Source organism: Electrophorus electricus, chromosome 10 (assembly GCF_013358815.1).
Source record: "Electrophorus electricus isolate fEleEle1 chromosome 10, fEleEle1.pri, whole genome shotgun sequence".
In the NCBI taxonomy this organism is placed as follows: domain Eukaryota; kingdom Metazoa; phylum Chordata; class Actinopteri; order Gymnotiformes; family Gymnotidae; genus Electrophorus; species Electrophorus electricus.
Genome location: NC_049544.1, coordinates 17,484,914 through 17,501,193, shown reverse-complemented (window position 1 = coordinate 17,501,193; position 16,280 = coordinate 17,484,914). Strand labels below are relative to the sequence as shown.

At 37.7% G+C, this 16,280-nt stretch overlaps 1 protein-coding gene across 8 annotated transcripts in view; it reads left to right on the top strand.

Annotated features, from left to right (window-relative positions):
- Positions 1-16,280, top strand: part of sugct (succinyl-CoA:glutarate-CoA transferase) — a 71,899-nt gene that overhangs the window by 31,530 nt on the left and 24,089 nt on the right. The window contains exon 13 of one of the 8 annotated variants that reach the window (XM_027013278.2): positions 9,031-9,276. The exons of the other annotated variants lie outside the window; for them this stretch is intronic. Within the exon in view, the coding sequence (XP_026869079.2) occupies positions 9,031-9,105 (75 nt within the window). The 3' untranslated portion in view covers positions 9,106-9,276. Of the gene's footprint in view, positions 1-9,030; positions 9,277-16,280 lie in introns of those variants that run through there. 8 annotated transcript variants of the gene reach the window in all.

The following is a 16,280-nucleotide window of genomic DNA, read 5'->3' as shown; positions in this document are numbered from 1 at the left end:
TGCCTATGGAGCTGTGTAGACATATCACCTACATAAACATTGTTGCACACCAAGCACAATGACAGTATTTTCTAATAGGCATGAGTCGGACCTCCACAATATTAGACGGGGCTTTATTCTTATGGCTGGTCAGTGTGTGATCATATAATGATGATCTGAGTGTATACGATTGTGTATAGCTGACATGCACATGGGGTGGATTAGGCTACAAAAATGAGGACAATTTGTAAGCTTTTGTCTTTTTCCGTGATTGCTGGCCATGAGTGAAAATGTGACACACACACACACACACACACACACACACACACACACACACACACACACACAGAGAGAGAGAGAGAGAGAGAGAGAGAAATTCAGAATTGTAGTGAAGTACACAAAGTTTCCAGAGAAACAGAACGTTTCGGACAGTGGTCTTTCATCAGCTGTGCAAGAAAGGTGCTTCTGAATTAGTAGTAGGGGGAGCTAGTTTTTTATGAAAAAGTAGAACCCTAAGGAATGAATGTTATGATTTAAAGCTTCAAGAGTGTGGACGAGTTATTTTTCTAATTTCATTGCCATCGCAACAACTGGCAATGCAAACAGATATGTCATTAATGCATTGTCCATTGGTATTAAAATGCATTGCCACTGGAAATGACAATCCTCAATTCTAATGGTCTGCATGTGTTCAACAAACCAATTAGGAAGCCTTGTCTTGATTTCTCAAATATAAAGCTGGTTACATTTCTTACAAGTAATACAGTAGACAACTCCTGCAGTGAGTGATGAGGAGGAATGGGTTGATGACAATTGATCCTTTTGTGGTAGTTATTTTAATGGCTGTGTTAATAAATTTACATGTAGCACATCTAGGGCGGTTGCAGGCTACAATACCACAGCCATTATTTGAATGATAAACATCATACATATAACATCATACATATACATATAAATAGCGTATAACATCTTTGATGTTTTTGTCTTGCCTGCGGGGAATTAGTGGAGGACACTTAAAAAGGTATGCAGTCTATATTCCCTTTCTTATTTCTATTGTTTAGAGACCCCACTACTGGAAATTGGGTGGATGTCTTTCAGAAACAGTCTGGGAATATTTGTTATAAATACCCCTCGGAAGGAACCCGAGGGAGTGTTTTGTGCAATAATGATATCTTATGCCTTGACATTTTATATTGCTAACATTAGTTTCTCTTATTATTTATTCTTTACCGATAATTACTAGCATAAATACCATTTCTCTTCTAATGTCACCTAAATAACAGAAAAACTTTGATATGGGGTTTACTCTGTTATGGCTGCTCTTTGCAGCAGTTAGTTCAATCTGTAGAGGTGTTTCAAAAGGCATCATGAAGCAACATAAGAGACATTTCACAAGAGCAGAAGTCTACAATGAATGGACAAATAATCATTGAGAGAAGCCAAACCAGAAGAGGAGTGTTTTTTATGACAGTGGACAAATTCCGTATAACGATATAAATATCATATAAGCAAATTCCATATATCACAGTCTGTTAACCTGGTCAATCTTAATAATTGCTCAGGTGAATTCTGACAGCTGGCAGGAACAACTGCATTTGGTGATGATTTCATTGAGAGGCTTACTTAAAGACTTGTAGGCAAATTAAAAATAGCAAACTTTAAGTGCAAGTCAAGGATATGGTCTAGATGTGGGAATGTTCAGCACTAGTGGACAGAACAGCAGTTGAAGAGGGTGAGGAAGAGGAGATGATGGTTAAGATTTGATGAAGAGGGAGTAAAATGGAAAGATCATGAAGGATGAGAGAAATCAGGAAAGCACGATGAATCCAGCACTTGAAACAAAAATTTCAGGTGTCATTTTCGTAGTAAGCAGTGAGTTTGAGTTGAAGAACTGACACTCTAGATTATCATAATGGACATTTGTTAGTCTTTTGCACAAGCTTGTAATAGAGTTGCATGTAAATATTGAACTGTGGCCATTATTCATGGTATTTCCTCTTAGACTGTATATTTGGGCATTTTAGCCTTTTAAAATGCCCACAATACGTCAGTTTGTGTTCCTCTGGATGAGACTGCCTATAAGTCAAGATGCTTCATTGGTGTCTCCCACATTTCTGCTCCCTGTGAATCCAGTAATGAAGTATCTTCCTTCTACTTGAGCATTATTCAAGATTTATTTGTCTTTTTGCATTACAAGTCATTTCTGGGAATCCCCACAGAAACTGAGAAATGGTGTTTGCAACGTGAAACTGCTTATCTAGTCAAGGGCCGCTTCTTCAGACCCTTCACAGTCTTTTGTATTTACGGGTCCAAGTACAGCATGTACCCATATGATCATGGGTACTCAGGGGCCACTTCGTTATTCAGACAGACCCACCTTTTAAAATGGGTAGGTATACTTAGAAGCCATCTCATACCTTAAATAATACTAATACTGCATATTTCTGCACCATTCTTTTACCTAGAAGAACCCTGATCAGATAATGTCAGCAAAAGTTGTTGGTTTTCTTTGGCTTTTCATTTTCTAGCAAAAGGTTATGTATTCAGCATCTGTGCAGTGTCAGTTCAGTTCATATAAAAATTGTATCATTCACATCCTCATTTAGCCAGTTACATAATGGACAGTGCCCTAAATTAACAGTTGTCATCTAATACAAAACTCAGAAATGAATAACAGCCATAACACTGTGGTTTCTTAGAAGCAAAGTTTGCTTGTGTCTGTCTAGTGGGAATTTTCCTGGACTAGAGTAAAAGGAATTCTACTGTTTCACCTTTCTTCATCTCTGAAGTCTGTTTTAGATTTCGTAAAAGACCTTCAGTTTGATTTGTAGCCCAGGTGAACCAAGAAATAATTGGAAAACGTATTCTCGTCCATTTCAGAATGCATTTGAAAAAGCTACGATGTCTTCTTATGCACCTCTCGTTGTAATGACAAAAACAAATGCAGTTTTAAGTCTGAAAATTAACCTTAACTTTCCTTTTTTTCAAGAATAATTTACAGTGATGCATGCTCATTATGCACTGTGTCCTACATGTGTAATACAATAGATTGCTCACACATTATCTCCTCTGACAGTGAGGTTGTTTTAGTCTGGAGCTAAAATACTGTTTTATAGCATCTGCACTGCCTGTCAGTGTCTCGCCTTTACAAAGACAGTAGCTCTTGAGAGATGAGAAGATTATCTGTTGTCTGTGCCAATCTGCACACCTGGAGCTGGTCTGCAAAAATATTTATTTATATATATATTGAATATTGCCGAAGCATTGTTGTGCCAAATAGCAGTTACAGATGTTGGGGATTGAATGAAATTGTTAGCAGATATGCAGTTAGATGAATGTTATGTATTATCAGAGACAAAAAGAATGCCTCTGCTTATTACTTAAGTTTCCAGTATCTGATATCTAGATTATATTATTACAGTATGTGTGCATGCATTTTAAGGTGTGTCAGTGTGTGTTTGTGTGGGCACTACATGTGTACTGCCATAAAGAATTTTGTTTACTACCCTTCCAACAGCACACCTCTGTTTGGACAACAAGTCTTAAACTGAGATTATAGCATTAATTCTTCTTAACCTACAAACTCTGGTAACCCTTATCTAATCCATTCTTCTGTAAAATCTTCCAACATTTTAGGTAATTATTTGTTTATTCTCCTTTTCTCCTCTTCCATAAGTGCATATTATAAAGCTGTTTTAAAATTGTAAGGCTGAATTTCTAGTTTTTGATTTAAAGGGGTTTAGCCTCTTCTATTGATCGCCCTTACTTGACAGTGCATAGAGCAAACTGGCACAGGAGGAATAGTAAATAGCCTTTATGAAAGGAGAATGCTATTTGCCGACTAACATAATTTCTAAGGCAAACGTTTTTCAACACGTTGAATGATTGCCAAAGGTTTTAAAGCATGTAAGTACACCCCCCACCCTTTGTGCTTGTCTTTAGCCAACAAGAGGAGCCTTTAGACTTGTCCAGCTGCACACAATAACAGATAATTACTGACCTTGGTGATGTCTCACGGCAGACTTTTCCACCAACCGTTTACAAGCAAAGGGATGTTTCCGGGCCCCATAGACCTTCAAATGCACCCAAATGAGCCAACAGCCAAGCAGCCGAGTTTAAACAGATGTTGCAGGCACCAGTGACTTCCACAGGTTTCAAGACTCTCCTCTTATTCTTCTCTGGTTAAAGCCTTGCTTTGACCAGAGAGATGGGCTCACCCATCTCCAGTAATGAAATGTTTACCATGGCATTAACGGCGTGGATAACCTTCAGCAATGTTTCTGTCTTGGCTTAGTTCAAGGCTTGTTTTTATTGCTGGACAAGTCCTTTTCTTTTCAGATTTTCAGATGCTTGGTCATAGTTGCCCCCCCCCCCCCCCAAAAAAAACCTACAACAATTCATTATTATAATGATCATGAATCACCAAAATAACAGAAACAGGAGTTAAAATGAATATAAAACAATGTGCAAATTAGTGTTTATTTCTCAAATATTTGGTTAAAAAAATTTTAAGATTTAACTTGTTCTAAACTTTCATTTAAAACTCATAATTATGAGTATCCATGTGCCATTTTAAAACAGGAACAGTTGCGTGCATGCATATCAATTATATAGTGATAAGTAAATATGTATGTATACATATAAATAGCGTATAAATAACAGGTTAACAGGTCTTTGTGTAACTTCATTCACGGTTTAAAGAAATTGAAGTTCTTTCAAAAAGCTACCTTTTATACAAGTTAAATGCTTGCTAAACAAAGCCAAGAAGAGGAACACTACAATATTTACTTCTCTCCAGAGTGAGTAGCTTCATTCACTTCAAAGGTTACTGCAGCAATAGCCCCATTTCCAGCATTAAACATGAAAAATGAAAATTATTTTAAATGTTTCCATATCTAAAGGTCTGAAACTGAATGTTTTATCAAGATGTTGCAGTTTGTTCAAATTGTTCAAATTTTAAATCTCATATTATTCTTGCAGAGTAAAATATGACAAAATAACACATGCATAGAATTCATGTGACTGAGTATATCCATGGCTTATGGAGATGTACTGTTGGAGCAAGATACAGTAGTCATTTTTTGGCTGACATCACACCAAGATCCATTTTTGTGGTCTTGAGCTTCTGTGAAAGTTATGATGCCATGTTTTGTAACTGGATCAGTTCGACTCTTACATGCTGCTCTGGATCCCAATGTTCAGGGACCCTTCCCTCCCTGTGTACATCCCAGTCCACTCCCACATACTTGCACTCACCGAGACCCATCGCCAGTGTGAGTGAGCAGGGAACAGAGCGAATAAAGCTCAGTGCTGTTTTCAGAAAGAGTAGAAACAGCTGGAAGCAGCGATGGACCTTGAATAGGTCACTGGGCTTTGGATTTCCAGTCTGTCATCATCAATAATAGAGAATTATGGGAAGGATTGCAGGAGAGAGATTCAGAGAAGGAAAGACTGACAAATTGATTGAAATAAATGATTGATGGTTACACTGATGTGCAGCAGGATTTCTCATCATTCCTGCAAAAAAAATTTAAAAAGTAACCTGGTCACTGATGAGCTGACTTTTTTAATCCCTATCGTAATTCTTTCTGCACGAGCAAAATAAGATACAGCTAAATTATAATAGATAAGGTTGATTGTTCTGGGTTGAAAGCTGTTGAAAGGTTTCAGAAAAATAACTTGAATGACCTCCTTTGGGTGGTAGTCTTCTGTAGTCTTGGTTGTTCTTGGACTAAATGGTACATTTCAGAGAACGCAGCTCAAGCATTAAGCGATGAAGATCTTGGGGAGGCAGTATGGACGTCAGAGAATGGTCTGCTGTGAATTAGTGCAGGATCCTGATTTTTTCCAAAGTCCAAATCCACCTGGGGATGTTGTCATTGTATTGGGTTACTTGCCATGAATTAACAGATAAGATTTCTAACTGCTTATCTTAGCTTTAGGACTGAGAAGGATTTGTGTATCTGCTAAAGTCATTTATGTAAAATATTTTAAATTAAAAAAGACAGTTTACCTTATTTTTCTAAATTCAATAGTTCTCTGTGCTGTTTGAAAGACATCTGTGATGAGTACCATAAAAAAAACATACTAATTCACTAATTCACCTCTGTCATGTTCTCCATTGAGAAGAAAAGGTCATTTTCTGGACATTCGTTTTGTATGCTAATGATCAGAGCTTTCCTTAGCCCATCAGTTCGGTGGATGTTGCTTTAGTTATAATTTGGCACAACTCCATTAAATAATTGAATTGAATAAAGTATTAATTTATATAACAAATATGATTTCAGCTATCTAGTCTAAATGGATCAATATTATCAGCAGTCTATCTCATTTAAAAAAAAAATATTCTTTTACCTCAAAAAAATTTTTCCCCCAGTGTTCAGGGTAATTTAATAGTTAGAACATGATTTTGAACACTTAAAGTGAATTCAAGAAAGTGTAATATGCATGAGCAGAGCATCAGTACCCACAACATCCAGAGAAGTATAGAGCAGTAATGGAATCCAAGATATATACAAGTGTTCTTTGATGATATAAAATTGATACAATAGACCAGCTATTATGTCACTACATTAATGGAATATCAGGTGCTAAAAGTGTTCTATTATCTTATTTCATGTAGGTCTGGGAGGGAACCTTTTTTCTGTCTATAACTCTTAAAACCTAGCATTTGACAAATAAACATTATACTGTTTTTTTTTTTTTTTTGTTTTTTTCTTGAGGCTTTGTGCTGAAATATTCCCTTAAAGATGTTTCCATTAGAAACTGTTGCTTATTTTACTGGATGGTAATATTATGGATGGTAATATTATGGAACCTTTGGTCATGCTGGGTAAGATATGCAGTAGTTTATAGTGTACTTACATGTTAGCATTTTTATTTTATTCTAACTCACTTATTATTGGTTTTTGGGTTGTTGGTTTGTTTGTTTTTTTTTGGGGGAGGGGGTGTTGAGAGAGCAACACCTGTCCTGAATTTAGAATGTGTCTCCTCAAGTACATTTTCCCTCAGATTTTTGGCTTACCTGTTTCTGAAAACAGTGAAACTTTGGCACTTTAGAATATTCTACAGGAAAAAAATTAACTGCTCATGGAAGTACAGATTTACTGCACAGCAGTTGTGGCTTGTAACCAACCTCTCATAAAATGAAGGAGGTGAAGTTTCCAGGAGTCAGCAGATCATTGCTAGGTCTGGCATGATGGTTGGAGTGTAAGGTACAAAAACATGTGTAATCAAAGTCACAACAGTAACTGCTGTGAATGAGAGATTTGGGACAGTTGTGTGTGAAGTTTTGGTTGATGGTTAATGCCATATCAAGCAACAAATGCAAATAATGGAATTAAAGGAAAATATGCCACGATGACACTTCATATTTCACAATGAACTCACCTGGTGCATAAAATAAATCATATATATATGGACTAGCAAGAAAAAAAATAGGTTTTGTTTCTTTAATATGTTCTAAAATATTTGTTAAAATAAATTTTCAGAGGATGCATGACATTGGGCACATTAGTAATTTCAGTAAAACCCATTGGTTTCTGTCAGGTCAAATCAAGTGTCCACTGCCCAAAATATGGCTTAAAGGCCCTAGGTGGTTACGTGATCAATGTCGTACACATACATTTTGTGTCAGATGAAATTAATTATTTCTTTTGGACTTGCACGTGTTAAGGACCATTGTTTGAACTACTGCATAACTGGCTGAATATGCTTTGAGGCTAAATCAGTTTTAACCTCAACTGATAGCCTATGGAGCAGCCTTAATATTGCTCTTGAAGTGTTCAACTCTTCTTTATATCATGCGGTGCTTCCTGTGTGTTCTGGTGTGTCACAATGTCAACTGCATGGCAGCAGGCAAGAAGCTCTTCAGCACTTCCTGGAGAGTCAAAGGGGATGAGGGAATTAAAGGCATGAAAAAGATGGAGTGATTCCTCTTGTGAACAGCTGCTACATAAAAATGGCCAGTGTGAAAGTGATGTTTAAGGTGTTGCTTTGTCTGACTTGCCTTGTGGAACCCCCAAATGCATCTAATGGCCCATTGCAAAATTTTACTCAGGTCTTCAAAAAGCTAGAATAAGTTTATACATAACGACAGCCCTTCACAGTTTTTGGGCCAAATTTATTTTCATTGGTCAAATTTATTGTTTATCTGTGAAACTCCATGATGGGTTTTATAAGAACTAAATCTTAATTCTGTAGTTTTAGAGCATGAAGAAGGCCAAATTATGGCTCTCTAGGTCAGGACCTCTTCACCCTGATGCAGTTCCAGAATGCTGAAATTGAGATTTAGTCCACTTAGAGAGGTAGAGTTAGCATCTTAAATGACTAAAAATGTGATGCCAACTCATATTGCAAATGCCACCACGTCAGTAAACAGGTCATTGAAGGTCAGCCCATTCCCGCACACTGCAAGCAATCTGTGACTCCTCTATGGAGCCCTGTGTGTTCATTTCCTCTCTAAAGAAAAAGCTTGAGTTTGGGAGTTAAAAACAACTGCTGATATACTATGATAAAGCCATGATGCAGAATAATTTATGCCCCCCCTCCTTGTAGGAGTACATTAATATGTCCAAATGGCCCCCGAATCTCCTCCTGCCCCATGGGGTTGGGGTTGGGGTTGGGGTTGGGGGTCGGGGGGGTTATGGAAGAAACGGTGAAACCGTGCTCTGGAAGTAGATTTAGTGGATCTTCATGGAGTCATAAATGTCAGTGTGTGTCCAGCTCGGGCTAGTCCCTGAGTGAGTTTACTCTCAGGTAGTAGAACCTCTGGACATGTCCCTTCTAATGAATTTGGAGGTTCTTGTCTCATCCTTTATGCATCCTCCAGTCTCTGCCTCACCACACCACCCTCCACTCTCACAGAATAGATGAGTTCCTGCTTTAATTATCCTGTTTGCTGACTAGCACAGCTGAGCAAGGTTCCTTCATGACGAGCTACAGGTGGAGACCTTCAGCAGCCGTTCTGGTGATCTGTCTCTCTCTGCTGCACGCCTCTCTTTCAACACTTCTAGCAGGCTCTCTATTGAGATGCATTCCTAATTAACACAGGTGTGTGGACAGCGTTTGCAGAGAGGACTGGGAGGGCTTCTCCTCTTACCCATCCCACATGGCAGCAGGCCTTGACATAAGGATCTGAGGAGAGGGGGACGCTGCCCTTCCCCATGGCTCACGGGTGACTTACGTGGTGGTGAGAGCAGCACCTGCAGCTTGATGATGATCTCGCCAATCCCTCTGCAGACTGTTCGCAAAGTACTTGTTGTAATGCAGCAAGAGCCTCAAAACATCTCTGTTCCTCTGAGCAGTTTCAGACGCAAAGGCGTGTACACCTGCTTAAATTACACTATACGTAGAAACCAGGGTGTGACTAATTGTAATGTCTGTTCGCAGGTTTAAATATAGGATAAGGAGGAGGTCATTCAAGGATAATGACACCCAGACTAAATCTCATAAACCTAGCCCCCCCCCAAGGCTTTAGGTACCTGTTTTTTTCTTCTTCTTCTTCATCGTTTTCCCCCAAGCAATCTGACACTTTCATCCATATGGGGATTTATGGTTCTAAGCAGTTCAAGAGTTCAGGAGTAACACAGCTTTGATTGTAATCTATTTCCTCACTCATTTTAGAATTGACCTTTTTTTCTGTAATCCTTCAGTGTCTTTGAAGCTTCTAACTCATGCTGAGAGTGACACAGAGTTAAACTTTTGGGAAGGGATGAAGAGCTGGTAGGCCTTTCCCAAAAGAGCAGTGCTCTCACTGTCATTTGTTGCATGCTGTGACTCATTTTGATCTTATACAAATCTCAGCATAGCTCATTCGTCCACATTTGCCTCTATTACATATGAAAAGATGTGCCGATATACATATATCTTTTTTAATTTTTTGAATTTCCACGAACACGCAATCCTGTTTGGCTGCTGTGCTCATGGGAGTTGTCCTGGAGTGACCTTCAGTCCACCACTACATTTTATTTTTTCATGACTGTTTCTTAGGGCACCTGGGAAACATTTGCACCCTTCAGCAAACATCTGTTGAAGATTCTTTTTTTCAAACCTCTCTCTCTCTCTCTCTCTCTCTCTCTCTCTCTCTCTGTAGGTCTTTTTTCTCCACATATTCACTATTTTGTACATGAAAACAGTGAGAGGGGTGTTTTTGCACTAATGGCTGGAGGATTGGCTGATGCAGCTTGTGAATTAGTGGGGCTGGGCATCATTTGAAATGTTTCAATCTAGATACCAATAAGGGGCCACCTTTCACTAAGATGATATTCCTTCCAATGATATTTTTTTCTTAATGGACATTTGAATAGTATTCATATAGAATGTCATTTCTGTGTACTACCTCTTTAGTCTTGGTGTAAGAATGAACACAAGTTAAACATAAAGATCATTCAAGCAAAGTTGTAAACTGTGTGTGTTAATTGTAAAGTGCCCTTGGGTTCCTTGAAAAGAGCTATATAACTATGCATTCATTCATTCATATTTCATCTTCATGCAGTCATTTGGTCAGGGAACAACACAGATAGACAGTCCAGAATGTGAATATTTTGATCAGTGTAGACATTTCAGTGATTCAAAATCACCACAGATGGTAAAACCTGTGTAGTTTTTTAGAGAATTCCAAAGCTACAGATCTCAGGCTTTTCCCAAATCATTTATGCTACTGGCTTTTTTATTTTTACTTTTATTTAATGGAAATAAATGGCATAAAGACCCATGCATTTCTACAAGCTAGTTGTAATCCTAGTCTGACCAGCACAGGGAGTGGGTGAAATGAAGGTGTGTGGTTTCTCATGCAGTCCAGTCTTCTAGCATGTTATCAGAGTGTTTTGTTAGATTTGCTATGTTATATGCTGTCAAGTTTTGAAAAGTACTGAAAGACCTTTGATCTCTCATGCATTTATGTGTCATTTTCTCTTAGTGTTTCTCTGGAGCCAATAAGATGTCACATTAAAGCACGACATTTGTAATGCACTGAGAAACTGTTTCGATAGCTTTTTTTTCCCAATAAGTTTCATAATCATATAAATCATAAAATTGATTATGGAGTTATTTACTCACCACCCACATCAACAGAAACCTCTGGTCTGCATCTGCGTCTTTGAGTCTTATTGTTAGCAACACCGGACTCAAGGATGCATAGTTACAGACTATCCTTCTATTGCCACGCAATGTTAGCCACCTTCTATCTTGTACATCACTGGTCAGCTTCTAACCCTCAGGACCACTACTGACCAGAATTTATGTGGTGATTTGGTACTATTTTTTGGGACACTATAGTGCTGCTTACGTTTTTGTAATTGTCGGATTGAGAGTGGTCTTTGATTCAAAATATTCTGCCACCATCAGTCCTTTGGTGAGAAACTGACCACTGATAACTAACTAGGATGACTAACACCAACTGTGAATGGTGAAATAATACTGTGTACATGGAACGTATATTTTTAATACAAATATTAGACAAGGGCTTTTTTAAAAACATTTTTCTGTGTTTGATACTTTTGACATGATTCTGTGTGTACCTTTTGGGAACCAAATTCCAGTACCCAGCCCTTGTTGCTATATGGTCCTTTTGGTGGTTCTGGTCTAGTGCCATTTAAAAGTTAAAACCTGTACAATCAGCTATTCAAGGACCTATAACAAAGTTATTGAAATGAAGAACGGAGGTTAATGAAAATGATTAACACTGTCATATGGTATGGTATACTGCATTATTCTCCAGAGATGTCTGAGGATGATTACATTTCCAATGATATTTTCATCTTGCAGTGTGGTAGAACTGTAATCTCTTCTTCTGTCTATAGAGGTCTCCTATGCTCTGGAATCCATCCAATCTTATTACCTCTACTTCAGCTTTAGTACAGTTCAGATCTTCTAGCCCCAGAGGAAGTCTGAAAAGAGTTTGTAGATATGGGCACTCACATTGATATTGAAAGCAGGATAGTTTTTTTGTTTTTTTTTTTCCGATGAATAGAATCACAAAAATAGGGAATACTACTACTTGATTTTTCCTGAGGAAAGCTCTGCCAGAAGAGTTGAGGTATAGTTGGTATGTCACTCAGCACTTGCTTATTGATTAGTGCCTGGATGGGTTCTGGACACTACCCTCTGAGTCATAACTGATGGCCAGTTTCATGATCTCATGTAAACTTGCCTTCATTGTATTTTAACCTCTAGCACTTTGCTGTTTTTTGGTGTTTTATTTTCATTAATAATACGGTATGTAGTAGGATTTTAAAGCTCTCAGAGTGTTTTTATCATTACAATGAGATGTATTGCTTAAGTGTTGGTGAAGTGATTTTTGCCAACATAAGGATGTATATTGCATTTATGCTTGAAAAAGCCCTTTAATGGTATAGGTGTTTGGAGGACTCTGATTCACATCTGCTACAGAAGGAAAGACAAAATGAGAAGCAATGGGCACCAATGATTATTAATAGAGAACTTAGACATATACATTTTGAAAGTGCTATATAGATCATTTGGATGGTATAGGAATCTGTAATAATATTTATATCACTAAATAATTGTAATTCCTTTTTCTTGTTTGTAATAGACAGAAAATATAATGTTGCATGTGTCTATGTGAACAACTATGGTAAACCTTCCCCATCTGATTTGTCACCAGTGTTTAATTATTCATATTGGTTTATGGGGGTGCCAATTGTGGGCAGAGGGTAGAGTTCAAAGATATCCAAAAGAATCCAAAGATACTTCCCAATTCTGTTACTTTGAAGATTAAGCAATAGTCTAATTAAACCACTTTTAACAGAATAAAAGAGATGCAACTTTAGTCTTGTTTTACAAATTCAGTTTTTTACACTCAGGCATATAATAAACTTACCATATAATAAAGGGATATTGGATCAGTGAATATAGGTCTAGGAATGTTAGGTCTGTGTGGATGTCAGCAGTGAACATATGATCTCTTATTGAAGCTCTACTATTCATGGTGGATAGATTCATCAAAATGAATAGAGAATATTTTGTAGTGCAACCTGCATTCTGAGGTAATCACACATTACATCATGCAGAATGCTTCGGCTTTGACTTCCCTAAGAGAATGAACATCCATTATGAGAATCAACTGGGACATGAATTTGAACATTTATAAACAGTCCATAATGGCCTACTGTGGCACTGAGGAGAGTGCCAATGTAGAAGATGTCTGGTTTTCTACTTGAATTCAAACATGAATATGTTTGGGGTTTGTTTTTCTTCTTTTCCTGGTTAGACATGTTGTAAAGCAACATATACAATGTCCACGTTCTTTGTGGCTGAGACAGAACACATCCTTACTTAATACAGATAGGTTCGAAGAGACTCATAGACTAAGTATTTTACTGTTTCATTTTGATTAAAGCAGCCATGGACTATGCAGCAGCTTTTCACAAATCTGTTTACCAAACTTGATTCTAATTCTAGCACATAAGAAAACTTGACAAAATTTATGAAACTTCAATAAAAGTTTCATATATAATATGGAAAATGGAATATAAAATGGAAAAATAAACACCAAGGTATAGATTTACCCTGGTTGAGACAAAGCCTTATCATGAGACATGTGTTTCAGAGTTCTGTTAATTATATGCACATCTCGATTCTTCTTCCATGTGCTCAGTTCCAAACTGAGCCATACTTCCCTGTTCTAATTGTTTGTGGTCTGACGGACAATCCTTATACAAGCTCCAGGCTCCTAAAAGCTGGTCACGTGGTCATCCAGCCTCCCCTGAGAAGAGAGCAGAGACTGTTTTGAAAGACCTGGTACAATTCTTTTCTCACAGACTGTTACTTTCAGTACCCTCTCGTTGTGTAGAACATTCGACATAAAACGTCATAAAAAATGTCACATAAATGTCATAAAACTACATATTACTGGACCTTCCATTCTTCACTTCTCAGTATTAGGGGACACAGATTTAATGCATATGGGTTTAGAAAAAAATTAACAAACAAAAACATTTTTCCTTTTTTTTTTCCACTATTTTGCAAAACAGTTTGAAACTGTATCAAGTCTGAATGTACCCAAAAGACTTATCCAAGACCGACAACTTTCTACTACTGATGATGTCATGTGAGGAAGAAAACAACTAGGACCATACATTTAATGGAACCTGGCAAGCCATTCTCCAATTGCCTCAACTTTTGCCAAGACTATCAGGAGGTGTCCAGTGCTGAAGCAGATTTCTGTTGAGCTGAAAAAATACACAATCCATAGATTCACGATCATTTTACAATACATGAAAAGAGGAGTAATAATTTTTCAGTTTGAGAACTGCAATGATTACTGTTAGGGGTCTCCTTTTTAACCAACAGATTGCAGAGAACAGGTTGTACCATCAAGGGTGAGCAAAGGTGGCTTCAAATGGCACCTTCATGCTCTGATTATCAAATTAAGTTATCTTCCCTCATGCCTTGTTGGACACACTCAACTTGTAGATTGCTTTACCCAATCTAGCATCTGGTGCAACTCCATTCAGCAGGTATTTGACTGATTTGTGTGTTGTTGCCCCAACATCCCCCCCCCCCCCCCCCCCCCCCCCGGTGGGATGAGTCATTCAAACCTCAGCTCTGTGGTGTTGTCAGTCTCAAGTGGCTCTCATATTTCTCATTTGAGCCTTAGCAAAGTTCACACTCAGGAATAGAAATCTTTAATAGCTTGAATATAAAATAGAATGTGCTTTTGACATTACCATAACATGGCTTTAAGTGCTGTTGGTGAAGGTCTTTTTTAATGGATGGTCTTCTCTTTTGTTTGACATCGCTAATTAGCCCTAATTTGGAGATATATATATATGGCTTAAAATATAGCATAGTTTTTAAAAAATGTATGTTAGTTTCATATTTGTAGTGAGAATGTCTATGATTATATTCAGTTATTTACGTTATTTACATCCAAAATTTACATTTACATTTATGGCATTTACCAGATGCTCTTATCCATAGCGAATTACAAAAGCGCTTTGTCATTTACTCATAGAATACATCCTAGTACAGTACACTAGGTTAGAGTCCAACATACCAGTGAACCAAGATGGTGACCATATTTTGTCTACTCCAGAAAGAGCACAGATTACTCAACGGCACATATTGGGACTTTCAAAGGGTTACACTAAGTTCACACTGGGGGCATCAGCCATCATTATTGCCTTGTGCTGTGCTGCAGATGTGGGTCATAGATGCCAAATCTGATCTTACTGCTCAGCTGCTGAGGCTCAGAAGCTGCATTCATGGAGATTAGTGAAACCTCAGTCATTATCCAATCATCACCAATTGGAACTAATATATAAACCCCAGCATATCACCACACGGGTTTCATTTCGAACTGTTCTAGTTACGAGCAATTAGCCATTTCCAATACGGACCTCTCTCAAAAGTGGGTGTCCCCCACATGCATCAGAGTCAAAAGGAGCAGGCACAGGAATTTTAAGTAAATTATTTATTGAAGCTGTTGCTTTGAATTTTGCTAATGTGTGATGAAAGGTACTGCAGGTTTGCTTATGCTTGCCTCTCTGTTCCAGTGTGGGACATGCACTGTGGGACATTCTTTGACATTTGTAAAGATATGTTAAGGCAGTGTTTATAATCTCATTATTTTTTGGTACAGTATTACCTGGTAGTAACCTAACATTCCTGGTAATTCTATATAAATATAGTCATTTCTTGTATAACAGAGCATCAAATGTATTCTTGTGCTATAGACTGCTACTTATTCAACAGCCAACGGGTTAAAGTGAGGTTATTTGTGTCTGGTAGCCCATTCATTCCAGAGTGGTGCTTTTGCATTGAATAGAGGCCAGTCAGAGAAACCGCCAGGAGTGCCTCCCAGTAAGAAGTTGCCTCAAAGAATGCATTAATCTGTAACTGGGTCAGGTTCCTGTCCTTAGCTGACCTCCATAATCTACTACACATACATATTCTCTTTTGTCAGTCTCTCAAACAGCTTGCCGATCACTTCTTGCAGATAAAGTATTTATAAACACTTGCATGAGTGTAGTTTTTTGTCATATGTATAGATTTTGAAATGTCATTTTTGGTATATTGTAAAACAAACAAACAAGTTTGGTACCAAGTTTCCAAAGAATCAGGACAGAGGTCCTTCATCAGCTGTGCAAGTTCATATGCAGACTAAGCACATACAAGAGACTGGATACTTTTTTGGAATCATCATCTTTCATCTAGAATCTTGCAATGCATAGCTTTTGAAATGTCTGTATAAAATGCAAAATGTACTGTTTTTGTGGAAACCTTGAGTACTACTAAATGCAATTTTTACTATCTCTACACTATATATATATATATAT